Genomic DNA, 21237 nt, shown 5'->3' with positions numbered 1-21237 from the left:
CGTGTTTGGATTCGGGATCAGCTGTTAGCGCTCTGTGCTAACACTACAACGAGATGGAGACTGCGTGTCGAACAAGGACGAGATGGCCGTCTTTTATCGTGGAAACGTTAGCGCTAACAGCGTCGCTTGACTCATCAGCATGAGAGGGACTTTAAAGACATTTTAAAGTGTCAGTGCGAACAACGCAGGCTAATTTTTCTTCAGCAAGCTAACAGCGTCGCCTTACTCATCAGCATTCGAGGGACTTTAAAGACATTTTAGATTGTCGGTGCTAACAACGTAGGTTAATTTTTCTTCAGTAAGCTAACAGCGTCGCCTTACTCAGCATTCAAGGGACTTTAAAGACATTTTAGATTGTCGGTGCAAACAACGCAGGCTAATTTTTCTTCAGCAAGCTAACAGCGTCGCCTTACTCATCAGCATTCGAGGGACTTTAAAGACATTTTAGATTGTCGGTGCTAACAACGCAGGCTATTTTTTTTCTTCAGGATTGCTGCTGAAAAATGTCAATTTCACAAAACAAAGTTTTCACGGAAGAGCATCTATGATTGAACATCTGGGATCTCCGGAATGTGAAATATATAAATGGGAAGAGTTTTATCATCCATCAAATAAATCCGCACGACATTTGGGCAAAGAGCATGATTAGCATCCACGTGTTTGATCTCAGCGACCACGTGAGTGATGCCAGTCGACACCGCGCGCGGTGAAGCTGTAATCAGAACAAATGGCGACAGGCTGTCGCTGTTATTGTTTCATTAGGAGGCAGCTGGACGGAAGCCACGACGAGAGCCGTCATGAGAGCGACACGACCGAGCCGCTAAATAGAAAGCACGCCCGTGGCCGTAGATGAGATTCTCTCCGCTCCGGCTCTTCTCGGCTCGCGCCACTTTATTTACTGGCTAATAAGGCGGCGTGCATCGGCCAAATGAGCTCCGCCGGTGCCGCAGTGGCGATGCGAGCTGGACAAATAAGCTACGTGCTTCACCGTCAAACAAGTCAAGGCTTGAAAAATTCATAACCTTCATGCATTAATGAACACAGGTGTACATTTTCACTGCTCACTGGGTGATTGGTCGGGAAATGGAGAGACGCAAGTTCAAGAAAATCCAAACTTAGTCCAAAAGGATCAGAACAAAGTTTTTTTTGTTTTCTATTCCAGCTGCGTTCAAGACATTATCATAATGCAAAACTTGAATGAAAAAAAAAATGCAAACGTGTCCAAACTCAAAACAGACAGTGAAGATTAATTGCTAGTTGCTCCCCTTTGGATTGATTAAAAATAAAAAGGCATCTGGCTGGGACCACATTTATTTTCAAAAATGATTTGCTGTATAATTAATGAGGGTGCTGAATCCCAGTGACTCAAATCTGCCACAATATTGGAAATGGATTGAGAACATTCTCTTGGAGACTCGACCATCGTTTGGTGCACTCTGAATAACTCTTGAAAAAGTTGAGTCTTCACCAAAGTGGGATGCATATAATTGTGGGAAATGTCGTAATTCGGGGAGAACAAATAGTTTGAGCGAAAACTCAGCAAAAAAAGGCTCGACTCCCTTCTCCCTGAAACTCTTTCCTCCGCTTACTCAAGCGTTTGCCTTCTTAACACACGTTGGTAGGCCTCACTGTCAGTCGGAGACTTTTTGCAAGGCTGGTGAAATTTCGATCTTCACTCAATTCAAACAAATAACAGAGCCTGATGACTGAGATCAAGAGCGTCTGGATGAAGGCTCAGTGTCCGGGGCCCGTTGCCTTCTTTTTTGGGGGGGGGCGTAAAACAGAGAGCTCACCTCTTGTGTCAGTTGAGAAAAAGACGCCTCCAGTACAAGCTGTCAAACTGGGATCTGACGACGCGGCGGCCATTTCAATATCAAGCGCGTTGTGAAGACTGTTGACTTGCAAAGCACACTTAGTTCATTCCTTTGTTTTGCCATTCGCTATCTTTCCTTGCTCCATCTCATCTCATCTCATCTCTTTTCTTTCTCTCCCTCTCTTTTGATCTGTGAACCCATTTTTATGTCTCCCCTGTGACTCGTTCTTCTTTTAACTCAGACTTTCCCCGTATCGTCACCTTGAGAGGAGCCTCCATTGATGATGTGTAGTTCAAAAATGTCTCTTTGGGTTTTTGAAGAAGCCCCCCCCCCAGGAAACCAAACATCTTTTTATGCACAATGCTTTAAAACAAGAGTTTTCAAAAAAAAGCTCCTTTTCTGTTCATAAATCAAAGTCCATCATGATTTCCTGACTGTACGGCCAGTGGATGAAGATGAGCGTTTGGGGATGGAGAAAAGGCCGAGAGTCCCTGCAGCGAACCGCCCTCCTCTACTTCCTGACAGCTGCCTACAAGCTGCTGCCTCCACCTGAAAATGATCCAAAGGTGGAATGACAAGCGGACTCCTATGGGGCAGTGGTGGGGCCTGCGGCGATGACACCACTGAACCTGACCCTGAAGTGTGTGCAGACGTGCCGAGATACAGCAAGGATGCTCCTCAAGGACAATTCACAAGGAGACCTCCTCGTGTGGTTAGGTGTAATTAACAGCAACACGGGTGTCAAAGCCAAGGCCCGGGGGCCAGATCCGGCCCGCCATGTCATTCTATATGGCCCGTGACAGCAAATCATGTCAACTGATCCTCGCTCAAAGTATTAGTATTATTTTACAGTAATTTGAACAATAATTTAGTAATAAAAAATAATTATTTTCTTACGATAAAAAATAGTTCTGATTTCAAAACTAGTAATCCGTCCATTTTTTGCGTGTGAGAGAATTAAACATTTATTTGATGTCCCTCCGAGGGAAGCCGCAACTCCAAAGTGGCCCACGTTAAGAAGGAGTTTGACACCCCTGAGCTAAAGTGACTCAAGCCGAATTCGGCCATTTTGTTTGTAATTTGACCTGATTTTGACTGGCAACATTTTGGATGGTGGCGATCTGTCAACAAAGTAATGCATCTGTTTGAAACAGTCTCGCTAATTTACTCTACAACGCGTGGGTTGATGATATGTATTGGCTGAAGAACGGAATAACATCCCAAAAATGAGTCCAAATCGAGACGCCCAACACACACAAAAAAATAGAAAAATGCCCTCCTGACCTCCGTCTCCAAGAAGCGACGCAAGGCCCTCTTCTTCTTGATGCTTTTTCGCCGAACGTAGACGGCAACACCGAGCGCCACAATGACGATGACGAAGAGGCCGCCGATGATTCCGGCGGCGATGAGGGGCGTCCTGCGGATAGGAGAAGTGGGCAGCGGGGGTGTTGTTGAAAACTCGGTGGGACACAAAAAAAAAACGCAGCACAAACAGAATGAAAAGTTTCCAAGCGAGAGCTGCTTCCTTTGTTAAGGTGAGCCCAAGTGGCTGTGAAGGAGATAAAACGGCTTTTGTCTGTATTTGATCCACATCTGAGGAGGGCTAAAGACGTTTTTCTTCAACACACGACCGTGAGGGATGACGAATTGGAGAACTGTGTTCACAAGTAGGGGATATTAGAGGGGGAAAAAAAGATATTGGTCTACATCCAAAATCTCTGATATTAGCAATCATCCACAAGCAGTCCATTCCAGATTCTGCTCCTACTCTTCTATCCAGCAGCGTTTGGATCTAGCATGCAGAGCCAGCGTGCAATCCCCCAAAAAAGTCATAATTTCCTGTTTCTGACTATTTAATTTTCAACTAATGCTAGAACACCGAATTTGAGGGTCTTTCTAGACTTTTCACTGGTATTGTACCTTTTGCGTTGTCGTGTCAGGCTACGCTAGCCCTCCTGTTAGCGCCCCTAAATTATAATTTATTTACTTCATCAGAATCACCATCATAAGTCAACAACTTGATATCATAAAAATGATTTGAATTGCTGAGATGGATACCGACCACGCTTGGCTTATACAAAATGGTTTTAATGTATTTGGCAATGTCAATGTACTTCCCCTGTTGTTTGTTTTCATTTTCTCTATATGATGAGGTGTGCTAGCATTATGGATACGATGAATGGAAATGGAAAAATAATAAGGACACCTGCTGCTACCTCATACTTGACGTTGAAAACTCTATTTGTTACGGAGGCCATTAGAGACTAATGGAAGATTGGTGTAGCACGCCGCGACGGCGGTAGCGGGAGGTGCTGTATCGATTGTGGCGGACCTAAATAGGCGAGCGTGGTGGTAGGGGTGGGGGCTTGAAATTTACAAAGAGGCTTTGGGTTTCAACATAATGAGATAGACGGCCACGTTGTGAATAGTAATGCGGCAGTTTGGAACAATTAGGTGGACGAGGGTAGCCGAGCAAGGAGACTCCAAAAGAATTGAGAGCGAATGAAAAGGACATGGAAGAAAGAATGAAGGAATAAATAGATCAATAAATGAATAAATAAACAACTCAATAGAAAATTAAAAAATATATTTTTTTAAATAAATGAATGGAAAAAATGGGAAAAAAGAACATAAAAAAAAAAAATTAAAAAAAAGATTTGATACCAGAACAAAAAAGCAGAACAGGCGGGGTCAGGGAATGAGAAAGCAGAAGGCTGAGAAGCAGACAGTCGTCCCGCACAAGGTGAGACAATGGGAAGGACTTCTCTAATTAGGAGGAGAAGATTTACAGGCGAATAGGCGACTCCAGGTCACCGCCGAATAAAAGGCAGGGACGTCAGCTCTATTATGTGAGCGGAGAAACCCCCAGAGGCGAGTACAAGTGCTCGTTTGTACTTTAATGGATACCCTCTTACTCCAATTCCAATGAGTCACATTTGCTCGAATTGTTCAAAAAATGCGTACGTTAGTCGAGTTGTTGTTCCACATAGTCTTGATTGTTTACCCTTTGCGGGATTCTCGGTGAGGTCAGCAAGAGGCCGATTTTTATTTATTTATATTCGTAGTTTTTTTTTTTTCCCATTGATCCAAAGCTACATTCGCGAGGTCTCGTCAACCCTCGACTTATTATTGAGATACGATCCGTCTCAATAATTTTGTCGATATCGTGTACTCCAATTGTGCATTTGGACAGCAAATCCGGTCTCCCCCACCGATATGATAAATGATTTCCGAGATCCCTTACCTGTCCATCATCCCGACACAATCTGGCAGTCTGGGCCCGACGCACCTGCGGGGCAGAGATGTCGTCCATTAAAGCACGGACAGGTTATGAGTAAACCTCTGCTTGTCTTTCTCTTGCGTCACTCAGCTGTCACCGAGCACGAAATGAAATCCCGAGCGTGGCTGACCACTCATCACGATATGACAGGAGGTGAAAGCGTGTTGTGGCTTGTTTCACACCGAGCAAACACTGCTCGGGAATGTAAATCCATTTTCATTTGTAATCCAGCCAATAAAGCAGGCAAAAAAAAATAAAAAATCTGTGACTGAGTCCCGTGAAAATATCCTGAAGCTAATCTCCGATGCTTAGCGGCCGACTAGTTCCACCATGATGACTTATGACCTCTGCTACGTTTTACTCGGTGTGTTGACGTAAATCAAAATGACCTCAGAGCCGCAGGAAAAAAAATGAAGACGTGACGCGACTGTTGTCATGCCAACAACAGTCGTACCAGGTGTCTGGAGTCTGATTTTCTCGTTATTTTCCATGCCCTTGTGTGAGAGACATGATTGTTGGGTACCCGAAGGAGATCGTCTTTCTTACCCCTGGGTGCAGTTGGCGTGACAGGGATGACACTCGTTGTTGGCCTTGGCATACTTAAAGATGAAACTGTTGGCCCCCTGCAGGCCGTCGGGGCATTTCTCCACACAGTTGGGTCCGTCTTTGAAGTGGAGGCACTTCACGCACTGGTCGGGACCCTGGATCACAACCAAAACAAAAGCACGGCCATAGAGGGTGAGCCAAACAGGATATTAAATTGTCGACCACTAAAAGTAGCATATGACGGAATCAAATTGAAACCTGGCAAATCTTGTTAACATTCTCACTTCCTGCCGTGGCTAACGTGGCCGGCGGGCCTGGTGATTTATAACATGTCGAGCGCAAATTGCCTGGAGTGTATTCCGGCACACCTCCACGTTGAAGGCGGCAATCAACAAAATCAGGTCATGTCAAGGTAGCGGCGGGCGGACGGGGATGGCAGTGGTGGAGATGACAGGTGGCAAGAGCGCAAATGTTGGGCTGCAGCGGCTCATGAATAAATAACATCACCGTGTGACCGAGCGGACAAAATAACAGCGGCGCTGTTCATTCGTAGTGTCGCGACGTCCTGATGGAGAGTGTCGTCTTTGGCGCATTCATCCACATGATATGAGTTTCAAATTTGCTGTTTTGCATGTGTAACCATAACGGAAACATCCGGACATGCAAGTGTGTCTACAGATGCCCTACATCTATTTGTATGGAAGATTTCCTGTGGGTCAATGATTTTAGTGGCAAAATAATCAGAATAATTGGAGAGTAAATAAGATCAAATTTGCCCATGGCCACATCATTGAAAAATACCAAAAGAATGAAAGCAAAGCAACACAACAGCTGTCAGATGCTGTTGCCATTTGGAAGCTAACTGCTAGTAGTTGCTAGCGAGTTGCTAATATGTCGAGTGGTGGAGGAATTAATTAGCAGTTTCTTAGCAGGCTTATTTAGAGAGTGAACGTGATTTCAGGATGGCATTGTGTTGATGTTGGTCCCAACTGTGACTGGAAAAAATAAAGATGAAATCTCCTGACGGTCAAACTAGCCGTCATGACATCATGCGCTATGACTACAACATAAAACTGCATGAGCGTCAATGTACTTGCTGAAACTTTGATTTGGAAGTTAGACTTTGTCTTGGCGGCGTGTTACATTTATGAATATATTGTCATATCCAAATAATGGGGGCCTGCCTCGTGTGGAGTTGCTGAAACATTCACATTAGTGCTGTGGGTGATTGCTTTCTTCATCAACTGTATGAAGGGACAAGTGTGACTAAAGCGGACAAAGCGATCGTTCATTCCCACGCGAACCTGCTTTTAACGGTTTCTTACCTGTCCGAGACACGTCACGGCGTTACCGTCCAACCTCTGGCACTGGCTGTCGCACTCCAAACACACGGATCCATTGGCAAATTCACGCTGTTCCCTGATGGAGAGAAATGGAAGAGATTGCCACGTATGTATAATGGATTTGAAAGCCTGTTGAAATATTGATCTGAGCGTAGTGAGCGAAGATTTCCACGAGCGCAAGTGCTACATAGGAAGGAGCCTTTTGATTTCAAGCAACACGGCGTGACGCATCCCGATCAACTTTCTTTCACCTCTTTCTTCATCCCAGACTTTTTAATTGCGGCGGCCGCCCCGCCGTTGAGGGCAGCAATCCGCCACTGACTATTTGATCAAGTTAAAGGCTCAAGATGGTCAATAGGCAGACAGAGAAAGGCCTATGAATAATGAAGGGATTTTTAAATCGCTGCAAACACAAAGCCGTGCACCAAAGGAGGCGGGAGAGCCGGTGGGAGGATGTGTGTGAGCGCACCGGGGAACGGCCACTGTTTGATGAAGGCCAAGGAAGGAAATGGCGCGCGCCCAGCTTTTCTCAAGTCGTAGGAGTCGAGGCACTTTGCAGAGATGCGCTTCATCCAAATGCTTTTGTTTTTCCATTTCTCTAGGCAAATATTGCCTTGATACACTATAATTGTAACAACAGGGGCTGCGTCGCTATCGGGGACACGCTGCTGAAATCTGTCACGCGCGACCATCTAGGTCTCCTTTGTTTTTATCCAAAGCAGCACATTATTATTAATAATTGATAATAGTAAAAATATACAATAATAATAAAAAAAAAACATGAAATAATATATTTTAATAATATTTCTTTTGTTCAATGAGGGCTGCGGATGTAAAAAACGAGCGCTACTGATCAATTAATAATAATGAATATCAAATCGTAATAATCAAATATCAATCAATTAATAATTTGATATGATAATCGTAAAAATATACAATAATAATAATAAAAAATAATAAAAACATGAAATAATATATTTTAATATTTCTTTTGTTCAATGAGGGCTGCGGATGTAAAAAACGAGCGCTACTGATCAAAAACACTTTTCCCATCAGCGCAATCGATGAGCCGATGGAGGCCTTGTGAGGAAGACTCACGCGGCAACGTACTTTTATGGTGACTCGATGGATCTCAAAGTAAGGAACTCGACATTCACAACTTCAACTGGATCCTATTAAAGAGTCATAAAAGTGGAAATGAAATCCCTGTTTTCCCTTTGGCTATCTTTTATGAGATAATTCGGGTGATTTGTTACCATTGCAGCAGCTTGTCGCGGCCTTTTTTTTGTTGTTTTCTTACTAAATACATCTTTTTCAAGCCCCCCCAAAAACCCTCCCATTGCTAGCTTTACATATTTCGCCCTGGTCTTTCTTTCCCTTGTTCCGGAGTAATCATATTTCTTTTTTGGAAGTTGCATCCAGGGCACTTTTTTCGACAGCTCTTTTGTTAGCGGAGGAAATGACAGAGAAGAGCGACAAAGACGTCTGCGGCCATGTTCTCTCCAGTTATTTCTATTCAGTCCAACTCGTCCTCCTGATTGGCCCCTTCATGGCCCCACTGGGGGGTTGGCCTGATGAGGGATTAGCCTTGCATTAGACTGTGGCTAGCACCCCCCCCCATCACACACACCCTCGGCCAACCCACCCGAGCAACTTTTTTAATTAAACACATTCAACGGCTCTCTAATCCACCCCGCAACCCTCAATGGACACCATCAGACATTCCCCTACTTGCGTGCCTTCTCTCCCTTTTGTTCTTCCTTTGTTTTATTCAACAGAGGTAGAAAGTAATGGGAATAAGTGTCTTTTCTCATTAACAATGGAAAGGCGCAACGAGAGCTAGCAGAGAGGCCTAGGGTCGAAACCGAAACACTTTAAATATATTTGATAGCGATAAGGGAATTTATGAAGAACTCCAGAACCACAATAAAAGCAAAAGACAGCAGGGGATCTCAACATTTACTGGGATCAAATTTGAAAACACGGTTGTGATTGACCTGCTAGTTGAGTTATAAAAAAGCTGCAAAAGTTGGTTATCACTTCTGCAACCAAACATGAAGCAAGAAAATGGATGATCATAATAATAATATTAATTATAATAATAATAATAATAAATATTCTCATAGGGTGAAGTGTGAGCTAGAGCTTTTTTTTCCCCCCAAAAAATATTTTTCAAACAAAACCACCAGACTTTTTTTTTCTTCAACACAACCCAACGTTGGGTCAAATTGACCCAGCAGTTGAGTCTCTCTTTCTCTTGAGGAGCTGCCGCCGCGACTCCTTGCCACGTCCGTCACGTTCTCTCTGTTTTTGCCGACAATTTCAAAGCTTCCCTCTCACAAATCGAGAAAGACCGTCAACGAGTCGACACGACCGAAGGTTTGCGCAAACGTGACGACTCTCCTCCGCTTCCCACTTGACATGACCGCTTTGACAAAAGTTCTCTTGTTGCAGCCGAACTTCTGACAGCTTCATTCGAGTCTTGCCATTCACAACATCCCCCGCTTCATTCACAAGGAAGAATCCGGACGGCACGACTACAAAGTTCTTATTCTCAGGTGAATGGCCACTCATTTGTTTGATGTGCCTGGAGCGGTGACCTGAGTGGAATTATTTATACGGCAATAAAGCATCAAATGTGGCCGTTGTCAGTCATTTTCAAGCTCGTTTGGGAACATTTGAATGAAATATTCTAATCCCGTTCATTTGCCGCAATGGTCAGTCCACTGTGCACATAACCTACTCGAAATTTCTTATTGGTTCATCTCATTACATTCACAGCAAATGGCAATTAGACTCCCCTTCCGAGCCCTTGGGGACACTTTGAGTTCATTCTCATACATCAAAAGCTGCTTAAATTGATTTTATTTCCTCGTGCCTGTTTGCGAGGGAATTAATGTGTCTTTGGGAACCGTAAAGATCCGCTGTTGTGGCTAATGCTTTTAGCGGCTGGCTCACTTGTGAACATCACCAAGAATTTTTGGCGTCGACTACGCACCCAAAAAAAAGATTGCAGGAGCGGACGCAGGTGCGGCCCCGTCGGAAGTAGCGGCAGGAGAGACACTGGTCCGGCCCCGGGCCCCAGCAGCCTTCGTCGGAGCACATCCCGTCGCACACCATGCGCTGCTGGGCTGTCAGGAAAATACAGATTGAAAATTTGCAATATCTATGGTGTCAAACACGTAGTTTCCTGATGAATAACTAGTTTGGAATTCCGAGACTGGTAAAAACCCGATCAAATATTTTCAAAAGATGATTGGTCCTAAAAATTGCTAGCAATAGCAACATTTTTTAAAATGGAAGACAATTTGTCATTTTAGTATTGTCACATAACGCCGACGCACAATTCGTCTTTGCGGGCCACATAAAATAAAGTGACGGGCCGTAATTTGGCCCCCTGGCCTTGGGTTTGACACCGATGTTCTATCAAACGTTATAATGCAACAGTGGCATTTAAAAATTCATCACACCAGAGAAATGAATGCCATTCATTTCACTTTGGGTATTTATTGATCATGTTCATCATTACTCATGATTACTCCTGCGATCATGTCATGCCGCCACTTACTGCATTGTTTGGGGTCACGGTTATCGCGGATGACCACTTTCTGGGTCGGCGTCCGGAACAGCGAAGTCCAGTTGACGGTATCGTAGAAGCACAGACGGCTGTTGTTAGAAATGTACACGTTGCCGGCGCTGATCTCATCCAGCGACTGGAACTGTAGTGAGGAGATCCAACGTTGTTTCAAAATCAGCAGGGAGAGGCCGCTTCCGCTGGAAGAAATGGAAGGCAGACGTGTGACATCACACAAAAAAGCGGAAAGTCAAGTGAACAAAGGGAAGACGACGCACTTTTATTGATCCCGTTTTCCACGCTCGTACCTGTAAAGGGATCTTCCGCCGATGGTCGCCAGGTTGGAAAAAACACTCAGATCGGTCATGTTCTCGGGCCACGACTGAATGTTGAGGACACCTTTAGACAGTATGAACAAAACTCTTCTTTAACCTCCTCCAAAATTGCACAAAGGTCACTCTTGATGAAAAAGAAACCATTTCTTTTTGCCATCCAAAGGAGCTTCGGTCGGCATTTGAAGTTCAAGCCGGATCTCGTTCACGGACAATACACGCTAATTAAAAGACTCCATCTAATATATGGCGCAATTTGTCCAATAGCGTTGGCTTTTAATGACAGATAATAAGGCATCAGCATGTGTGGAAACGACATTAAAGAGAGGAAGCCGAGGAGGACCAGCCAGCGAGGGAGGGAGGGAGGGAGGCAGCCAGGCTATTGCTCTTTCTTATTGCTCGCCTTTTCATTATGAAAATGCAGTTTCGCTCCATTAGCTGTTTGGCTCAACTGCGAGCCACACTTTAATACCACAAAGGCTTTGTATACGAGCCATCGCTCATCCCTTTAGGGACCGTCGCTCGCTAATGGACGCGCGCACACATTGACAGACACACAGACGGGCCATTCTTTCCAAAGTCACTGAAATCACCTGTGATCTCTTTGACAGTGCGGAAGACGTTGAGGCGTTCAGGATCCAGCGGTCCAATACCGTGATACATGTCCCTAAAGACACACACACGGAGAATCCAATGCTAATCCGCAAAAATAACGTGCAAGGTCATCTCATTTGCGACGCCAACACTTTCTCCTGCGACGTAACATCAGGTGTGACTTGCAATAGTAGCTATTGGTCCACTTGAAGAGCTTCAGGTCACCGTGACAGCGCTGATGGATAGCGCTGGGAATATTCCTCACTGAACACAATTGCATTTCCACCAAAGAAATATGCTCCCGTTTTGCTACCTTATTCCATCCTGCTCGCAGTTTTCCAAATCAATACGTCCATATCAGGTTTTGATAAATCATACCTTGTGTTACATGTGGTTTGTAACTCACCCTTTAATGCCGGTGATTAGGAAGATGAGGTTGCCATTGATTTTAGTGCAGTTGACAAATTTATCAATATTGCTGGCATCCACCGTTTGATGGCTCTGCAGGACGCCCGTCCCGATGCCGTCGCACACTGGCAAGAAAAAAAACACAATCAATGTAGTCGTCTTTATGGGGGAGGTGGGCGTGGCCTCGTTTCAAATAACTCATAAGGCCACCTATTGAAATTCCTCTGACGGCAGCCAATAATAAATGCATTCCATTTGCATTAATTACAATTGCGATGATGAATAAGGCTGGCATTAAGCGGCGTAACCCCTTTTTGATCATGATTTATAGCAGCCAATTTCATATCTGAAATGTTAATTTGTTATCATTTCCCACAGTTCCTTTGGCTATCCCTCATTAACCTCTCGCTGCCGCGTGACGACGGAACCCGAGAGATTAACCCTTGAGCGGTACCCAAGCCCAATTTTGGAAAATGTCACAGAATATTTTTCTCCAGGAACAATTTGGGCATGAGCTGCTGTCAAAAAAATGGCCGAATAAGTCATATTTTAGGCTGCAGGTAAACCCGTAAGGCTAAATCATATTTTGATGTAAAAACCTTGAATGTAATTCTCTCAAGCTCGGGTTGATCCGATATCGCAAAGCTATTAGATTAAAACGGCACAGCTGCTTAAGCTGTTTACGAGCAGACAAATGCTAAAGAGTGGCGGAGGCTGCAGAAGAAAGAGATTTGTCGGACGGACGGATGGACGGAAGGACGGGATTGACGCAGACACCTCTCGGGCCAGCCATCTTGTCGACCTTCATCAAACCCGAACAATTCCAGCTATCGGAAGTCGCAAACGTTTATTTCCTATGTTGGCACTGGATGGAAACATTTCGAGCTGAATGTTTTTGGCAGATCTTTAATTTCCTCCAACATTTCTGACCTAGCCAACGCGTTCAGTTCTTATTTCCAAATCATGTGGCCATTTCATCACTGCATGTATTCTGCGGCACGTTGGTGCGCTCATCAAAAAAGCACTGATTGCTTCTGATGTCGCTCGGTACGACTGTCGCCACGTCAGAAATGAAATCAAACGTGTGTCACTGATAAGGCATAAAGCATAAGTGTCAAACATAAGGCCCGGGGGCCAGATGCGGCCCGTCACATCCTTTTAGACAAGACAAATTGTGCATTGGCTACACGTGTCAATAGTGAAATTACAAATTGTCTTCACTTAAAAAAAAAAATCGAGATACTGCTCGTTATTTTACCATTCAGCTTTTTTAAATATTTGAGCAGTTTTTCAGAATTCAAAACAGTTTGTTATGTAGTCGTCGACATTCAAAATGGCCGTCCCAAGGAAACTACGACGTGGCCTGTGACAAAAATGAATTCGGCACCCCTGTAAATTTAGAGCCAAATATATAAACTAACTCTTCAGCGATTTTGATCGTCAACATCGAAGTGATTAGTCCACTAATCTTGGCGCCCTTGTCTATAATTCACGACTGTAGCAACGAGTTAACTGATCGACGTGTAAAGACATTAAATACTGCATTTATTTTATTTGAATTCATTTGAATTTGCAAATGACCTAGATGTTTGATTCAATTGAAAGTAGGCCAATTAAAGTATCAAACTCAATTTGTAGTGTGTTGCCTTGCTTTTTGTTAAAGGCAATGCCCGCAACACTGTACAAAAAAAAAAAAGTCAATCCACCTGAACCCACTTTAAAATACAACAATTGTATCCAATAATAAGTGTTTTGCTGGCTGACTATGCAGGAAATCAATGCGGAATCCGACCTGATCCACCTCTTCATTACCTTTGGGGCAGATGTCTGTGCAGGGAATGCACTTTTTGATGCGGTTCTCCTCCACTTCCATCTTGTTGCTAGGACACGCTCGGACACAGGAGTTATGGTCCACCACAAAGTTATCTGACGTGAGCACACAGGCAAGATGTTTGCATTCATTATCCTACACCAGGAAGGTTGCCTTCTTTATGGTGGGGATTGCAATCAAAACTGCTGTTGATAAGGTCAGCAAGGCTACAAAAGCAAAACGCTCATTTGAAGTCGGAGCGACATATTCCATGCTTAAGGATTTGTTTTATTCAGTGTCGTGTGATTGAGGAACGCATTGATTGAAACTAGCACGACAGTAATAGGAATGCATAGGCTTTGATTTTTCGTTGGCATCTATTTTTATTATTATTCTTTTAGTCTGGTTCCTGCTTTGAATTTTTTCAGGTGTCGTCATTCTGTTTGTGAGATCTGAGACCCTGAACTTGATAAGTATTGTCATTTTTTTACTATTTGCAGATGATCCAGAGGCCTTCAATGAGTGTGGCAGCTCATCCAAATATTAAGCTATGGTTTGGTGATTTTTATTTATTTTTTTTCCCCCCTCAAGTGGAGTTGTGAGACTGACAGACGTTGGGTGGGGTGAGCCTCAGGGCAATGTTCTCAATTTACCAGATGAGCTTATACGCTCATCTTTTGTCACAAGCTCTGGGCAGAGAGCAAAAGGACAAGGTCGCTAATATAAGTGACAGAAATGAGAAATAGAAGCTTAGTTTGGAATTGACAAAAGATAAAGAGATTTGCTAGCCCGGAATTTATTATTATTATTTTTTTTAATATAAAATAATCAACCTAATGATGATCTTATCAGATTCAATTGTTGCTAGTCGTGATTGTCAGATTTATTTATCTTGCTCCTGAAAAGATCTGATTCCGGATGAAACTTTACCACCTCCGCCCAGTTATTCAAATCCAAGACTTTGCTTGACTTAATTGGCTGCTTTTGGATGAAAAGACACAAAGTGAACCTACGCGGGCATTTCTTGACACAAAAGGCTCCGTAGGTATACTTGGCTCTCGGATTGTGTTCCAGCTGGAAGGATGTGGGATTGTACACAAAAGGCTGAGGGCACTGGGTCACACATGCGCCGCTGTCGTTGAAATTGGTGCAAGCCTGCAAACAAAACAAACAAAAAAAAAAACGCGTAAACTAGGGACTAAACTTGAGGATACAAACAATACCTCCCGAGCGGGGCGGGCGAGTTATGGAAGCCATCAGAAGGTTCTAATTCTCTCCCAGAAGATGTTGGGGATGAAAAACGATCGGGGCTGCGTTTCATTTTCACGCAAGGTGTGAATCATGCTCGCCGGCGGCCGCAAACGGGAGACAAATTGGAGCCATCCATCCACTGCCGCCATGTAAATGCTCAAAAACCTTTTTCCCGTAACACTTGCAAGTGTTTTGTCGTCCGAAAAGGCCAGTAATTGAATCGGATGAGCCTTTTCGGTGAATTACAGCAACAATATCGCACCTCCCGGCAACGGGCGGTCCACGTAGGACGGACTCTCGGTGATAAGAGGGATATTCATTGGAACAATCAATCACCAATTTGCTCTTTGAGGAGCCTCCGACCGGTAGCGCCTTGTGAAATGACCAACAATGCATCCATCAGCAGGTAAACAAAGTCAATCATTCCGGGAGAATGACGGGAGATGTGAGCGCACGTACAAAGCAGTCTGTGTCCTTGGGTCCCCAACAGCCGCCGGCGCACTCGCGGTGGCAGCAGTCGCTGACGTACGGGCCGAAGCAGCGACCGTCACACTGCTCTGCGCACACCGTCTTCGTCACTGCCCCGCAAAGAGAGAAGCTTTAAAGGTCTGCCGCACGTGCTCCCAACAAAAAGAGACAATATCACCACCCTCGCTAGACACACTCTTGCCGCAATGATATGAAATATTCAGGCAGATACAAATTAGGGGCTTCACAAGCAGAAGGTCACTATGACCAAAAGTCTTGAATGAAACTTTTTTTTGTGTGTGTGTGTGTGTCCTTGAACAAACTGCTTATCTTCTGGAAAACTGCTGCTTGAAATCCGCTGCAACATGGAGCTGAAATTCAAATTCCAGTGTGATGGAAGCGTGCCGATCCACCGCTGAGGTGTGTGTAAAACTAAACAAAAAGTGTTTTTATCTGAAGATGAATGCCCCGACTGTGCCGTTCATTCCTAAATAGCAGTGCTATTATGTGCTAATTGTTGCCATGGCGCCCGACTCCTGTGGCTATGACTTGTTCTTGCAATGATAGAACTAACCGCTTTCAAATATGCTCTGGATTCTGCATTCCTAACTGCACTGCTTGGTATTTCTTCATATAAAATACTTGCAAGTACTCTTAGATGTGTTTCAAACACATGGTATGTGAAGATAGAGCTACAGCGACCTAAAGGTGCAACCATGAATCGATGAATCGTAAAATAATCAAGTTATTTGAGACTTATTTGTAAGCGGTATTTTATTTGAAAATGATCCAAATGCTCGGAATAGCAGCTTCTCAGCAATAATAACGACAACAATAATAATAATATTCAGGTCATCACCCTATTAACTAAAAAGTTGGTGCCACCGCCTCGCCTTCTTTTCTTATATCCCCAATTGACGCTGGCATGATTGGCATCTGCTAAACATTTTCATATTCTGTCCCTTTTTTGTCCCCTCTATTCCACCCTCATCTATTATTAATCAGCGTGCAACTAATACATTTACGTCGACAGGGGAAATTTAGCGCGGGCGCTGGCTGTGGCAAAATATCAAAGATGATTGCAACTTTTACATTCAAGTCCTCATCCCTAAAATGGCTCCCCATTCACTTGGAGAATTAAGTTGGTCTGCCTTTTGGCCATCACGTTTTCTCTTCATCATAAAAGTGTATATATATTTGACTTGGTTGCGTACTTACGAGTTTGGCACTGCTCTTCCTGGTGACCCCAACAGCGTCCGTTACAAGAGCGATGACAGCGTCTGCCTGCGGGACAAAACCGAAAGTCACAATAAGGCCTCACCACACGTGATGACCAGCCCAGGTCTCTTCCGTGCTTTCCTGTTGGACTCGGCATCTGCTGTCACCGAAGCTTAATTGACTGGCGTTAATGACAGAGTAAGGAGAAGATTGCGCGGCTGCCAACGTACATTCTAAACACTGCCTGCCAAGGGTGCCCCATTCGCCAACCTCGACTCCCACGTTCCGTTGTCATTTTCCGACACACCCCCCTCTAGTCTTTGTCGCTTTTCATCCTCCTCCTTCATTAGTGACAACAACCAATGTTTTTCTGTTTGTTTGAAACGTCCTCCTAAACCGGCGCTATGTCGGCACAAGTCTGCAGCAAATTTCCAGCATCCTCAAAAACAAAAGGTCATGGGGCTTATTTTTGTCAAATGAACTCAAGTTCAAGTCAACAGCAGCTGTCCTTCCCGCTCACCCCCGATGCCGCTATCAACTTCTCCCCTTGAAACGAGCCAAGAGGAGACACTTCTTGTGACATTGAATGTCCGCCAGACAGAAATGCCCACTGCGTATAAAGAAGAGCAACCCGGCGCTCGGCATCACCGGCAGAACCTTCACCGGCAGCTGTCAGATTAGCTGAGACTTCAAAAGAGCACAGAGCCGGGCAGCGTCTCCGCGGGCCACCGACAAACGTTCACACGCTGATTTAACACCATGTGATTTTGCCCCGACCGTCCACCGCCAGGCAAACACCATGACTAAACATTTGTGGGCCGACAGTGACTCGCTGGGCATGTGGATCGCCTCCAAAAAGACTCATTGTCATCCATTGGCTCTCCCCTTTGTGCCACACTCACATCCCAGATTGCTATTGTTGGATGGAACCACCAGGAGCTCCGCTTGGGGGTTCTTGATGATGTCACGCCAATGGATGGTGTCCGCATGGCACAGGAATTTGTTCTGGTCCACGTAAACGCCTCCGTTCAGGATCTCTGCAAGGAAAAGAAAGCGAGAGAGAGAAAAGTCAGCACACCCCCCATGAATATATAAGAGTAGTATACAATGGCAGGAAATCGATAGATCAAGGTTAACCACAATCATCTCAGAGTAGCGGTGCATCTGAGCGTGAAGATAAACGCTATTGACAGAGCAATTCAATACAACGGTAATATCATAAGTCCTCCAAAAAATAGCATTTGACTGGGAAAACACACAAACTCGCACAGGAAAGTACTCTTTTATTCATTTCTTTCTTTTTTGGGGAGATGAGAAAATAGAAAAGTCTTGCAACCCAGAAAAAAAAGAAACATACCTAAAATCTAATGTAATAAATGAATAAAAATAGAAAATACTGATAAATATTCAGTATTCAATAAACAAACAAACAAACAAACAAATAAATAAATAAATAAATAAATAAATAAATAAATAAATAAATAAATAAACAAATAAATAAATACATAAATACATAAATACATAAATAAATAAATAGTTTCATTTTTAGCGGCACAGAAAATTGTGATAAATATTCAGTTGAGCTTAATTTAATTCTGAAACGAATTAACCTTATGTTGACTGTGGCCACATTAACAGGATTAAAAAAAAGAGGATTTCAATTCGATTTGATTTGACACATAAAAAGTTGTCTCTCAAAAAGGCCATCAACTAGGCCCAAAGTGTTAACATTCAATAAGTGCTCACTTGGCTCTTGACCCCGCTTCACCTCACTGAGTGCGATGGAGCTAGCTCGATTGCACTGAGACCAAAGTCGCCTCATCACGCGCCGTCTGCTTGATAGCAAAAGTGATTCTTCTTTAATAGATGCCTACACATGGAGCGCCGTAATGAATCCTAATCCCTCTTTCTTGTTGCTATTACAGATTTTGGAGAGTGATGAGATGATGCTGTAGTAATCCCCCCCCCTTCCGTCACGAGCGGTGACCCCTACGAGAAGGAGAAAGCATCAGTGTCCTTCCCAGACTGTTATTTAACCTAGTTTAGGGATTTAGATGCAATCACCTCTCATCCTCTTCAGCCAGGATATGAAATACTGACAGATTCTACACCTACGCACACATTTAATGTAGTTCATATAAAACCTAACAATGTTCTTAAGATTAGAGCTGGATTAGCTGACGGCTATGATTATCTCCCTGGGCTGATTATTACCACCAAGAGAGTTGGGTGCACGACTCACACACACACACACACACACACACACACACACACACACACGCGCACACAAGAAGCTAATCATCAACATCCGACATGATGATTAAAGAAGCGGGGCCTCGGTGAAGGCACGGACATCTATTCAAAGCCCTCTTAGAGGTGACATGTCGCTCTGTCTGCCCCCCCGCCCCCCGCCCGCCGAACGGCCCGCAGCCGCGGCCTCGTGTAATCATGTTCCCGTCAAAATGGACAATTTATCAGGGGGTGTTTTAAATTTTTGGCTGGGGAGGGGGGGGGGACGAAAAAAAACGTGCAATGGCTCAGCTTTATTCTAATCAAGACCGCACGGTTGCCAATGCTGTCATGGCGGGTACATCCGTCATAATAAGAGCAGATTGTAAGGTAAACAGTACTAATACAAGAAAATAGGTAAGGTGCCATGTTTTTTTTTTTTACTAATCCTGTGAAATGAGATTTTTTTTTTCCCCCACGACACATCTAATGAGGTCTCACGCCACAGTGGCTGGAAATCATCACACCCTCCCACGACTTCCGATGCCCGCCTGCTGAGCTTCGATCTTGCCATCAGGCTGGTGATCTACACCCAGCCACCCAAGCGCGGGTGGTCATCCACACTTGTGTGATTCACAAGGCGGCTGTAAAAGTGGAGGAGAAATGGGGGGGCAGAAAGGGAACGCTGATATGAGGAGCGCTGGAGGTAAAAAATGGTGCGGGAAGGCGTTATTGCTCAAGCTCTGAAAATCGATTCTGATAAGAAATTGTGTGTGAAGTAATAAACCTTCACCGCGCGGAATTTTACTAGTCCTGTTTTGCGATGGTTGCGAGGTCAGATGGTTAGTTTGTTCAAAAATGCTCTGCCAGTTGCAGCTCTGCATGTTAAACTCATCTGCTGCTTTTTTTTATTTTATGTTGCACTCGTTTCTTATTGGTTTCAAGCTGGGGCGCCACTTGTAAAAAAAAAATAAAAAATAAAAAGATCTCGGGCCCTATAATGTCAATGCTGCAAATTGAAAATAACATTTTTTTTAGGACCCATGATGACAATTGTCATTTCACACCACAAATGGCATTTCATCAAAAAAGTCAGCTCCAAAAGCAACATGTGACTTTTGCAACAATAATAGCAAAGTTCCACCCAAAAAAAAAAGTGAATCAGTAAATTTGGGAAATAGCAAACTGCAACTAGTTTTACTGTATTTCAAACAACAATATGTAAAAAAAAAAAAAAGATAAATCAACACGGGTTAAAAAGTATCAACGCTAGCTAATAGCTAACATAGCAACAGCATTTTAGGATGGTTTTAGAAGTGAATATCAAGGAAGTAGTTTCATCAAACTTTGCGATGTCGCCAATTATGCTCATTTTCCGCTCATTCAGTGGCGCAAAGAGCCGCTATTGCAAAGTCGTTTGTGGACCGTGATTGGTAACCGTGATGCTCTGCGGGGAGCTGGCTGATGAGCTTTCATCAATGCTGCTAGCCACTTGTCCCACATCTCTTCCTCGGCCTAATTACGCTGATGAATAAAGCCTTGATAGCCATCCGTCCTCGGCTGATGAGTCCGTGTCTCTACGCTTGCTGCCATTGTCTGGTAGGGTGTGAGTTGCCTGAACCATCCACAAGGATCAGGAGGAGAACAGAGAAGTGGAGTCTTTCTTTTTGGGGAAAAGCAGGTACAGTAGATCTCTCAAGTCTATGAGGACTGCAAACTCACTTTTACATTTTACGCCAAGCCATCATTAGCAAGGATCGGTTGGATGTCGAAGACAGAGCAGAACATTTGAACGACCTAACCAAATCCATCCATCCATCCAGCTGGTCCGTCCTCCATCTTTCAGGTTTTCCCTTTGAACCTTGCACACGTGACGCAACAGGAGAACAAGAGGAATAATACATGGTTGGATGGCGTCTGTTTTAAAAATCTTTTTCATCCTCCACTGTTGGAATGGTGTCTTTGTAGGTTTTGACTCCAAATGGAAGGGAAACATAGACATTCCCTGCAGGCATTTGGATTTCCAAATAAATGTGTCATTCGGGGTAAATATCTGCATGACGAGACCAATGTATTAGCTGCATTTGGAAATACATAACTTAAATGGAACTCTGAACAATACAAACTCCAACGCGGAAGCACAAATTCAGATATTATTCACTCCTGACACGGAACGTTATTATTTTTGACAATATATTTTATGATTGAATTTGCCAGTGATGTATCATTTTCACTGCAGGAGACATTTCTGATTTCCACTTTTGAAGGGCACTGGAGCTCACCGGCCTGTGTAGGCGTCACTATAAAAGTGGTCAGTTGTATTTGAAAAAGATCTATTTACTAACACGTATATAATGATAGACAACCATT

General features: G+C 43.9%; 1 protein-coding gene across 7 annotated transcripts in view; it reads right to left on the bottom strand.

Annotated features, from left to right (window-relative positions):
• LOC147062988 (receptor tyrosine-protein kinase erbB-4-like) overlaps positions 1–21237 on the bottom strand; it is a 118051-nt gene that overhangs the window by 31733 nt on the left and 65081 nt on the right. For 6 of the 7 annotated variants that reach the window (XR_015066896.1, XR_015066903.1, XR_015066912.1 and 3 more), the window contains exons 4-17: positions 17541–17675; positions 16639–16704; positions 15412–15530; positions 14715–14856; positions 13704–13817; positions 11890–12016; positions 11483–11556; positions 10866–10956; positions 10552–10757; positions 9982–10114; positions 6966–7059; positions 5641–5795; positions 5059–5103; positions 3099–3231 (exon numbers count right to left, since the gene is read on the bottom strand). Coding sequence is in view for 4 of the 7 variants with exons in the window: in XM_085917780.1 (XP_085773906.1) it covers positions 3099–3231; positions 5059–5103; positions 5641–5795; positions 6966–7059; positions 9982–10114; positions 10552–10757; positions 10866–10956; positions 11483–11556; positions 11890–12016; positions 13704–13817; positions 14715–14856; positions 15412–15530; positions 16639–16704; positions 17541–17675 (1634 nt within the window). In the remaining 3 variants the exon portion in view is untranslated. The remainder of the gene's footprint in view (positions 1–3098; positions 3232–5058; positions 5104–5640; positions 5796–6965; positions 7060–9981; positions 10115–10551; positions 10758–10865; positions 10957–11482; positions 11557–11889; positions 12017–13703; positions 13818–14714; positions 14857–15411; positions 15531–16638; positions 16705–17540; positions 17676–21237) is intronic. The other variant, XM_085918038.1, reaches the window with a different exon arrangement.

The sequence above is a fragment of the Syngnathus leptorhynchus genome, chromosome 1 (assembly GCF_054491065.1).
Source record: "Syngnathus leptorhynchus isolate UIUO chromosome 1, UIUO_Slep, whole genome shotgun sequence".
In the NCBI taxonomy this organism is placed as follows: domain Eukaryota; kingdom Metazoa; phylum Chordata; class Actinopteri; order Syngnathiformes; family Syngnathidae; genus Syngnathus; species Syngnathus leptorhynchus.
This window is presented reverse-complemented; position numbering and strand designations above follow the sequence as displayed.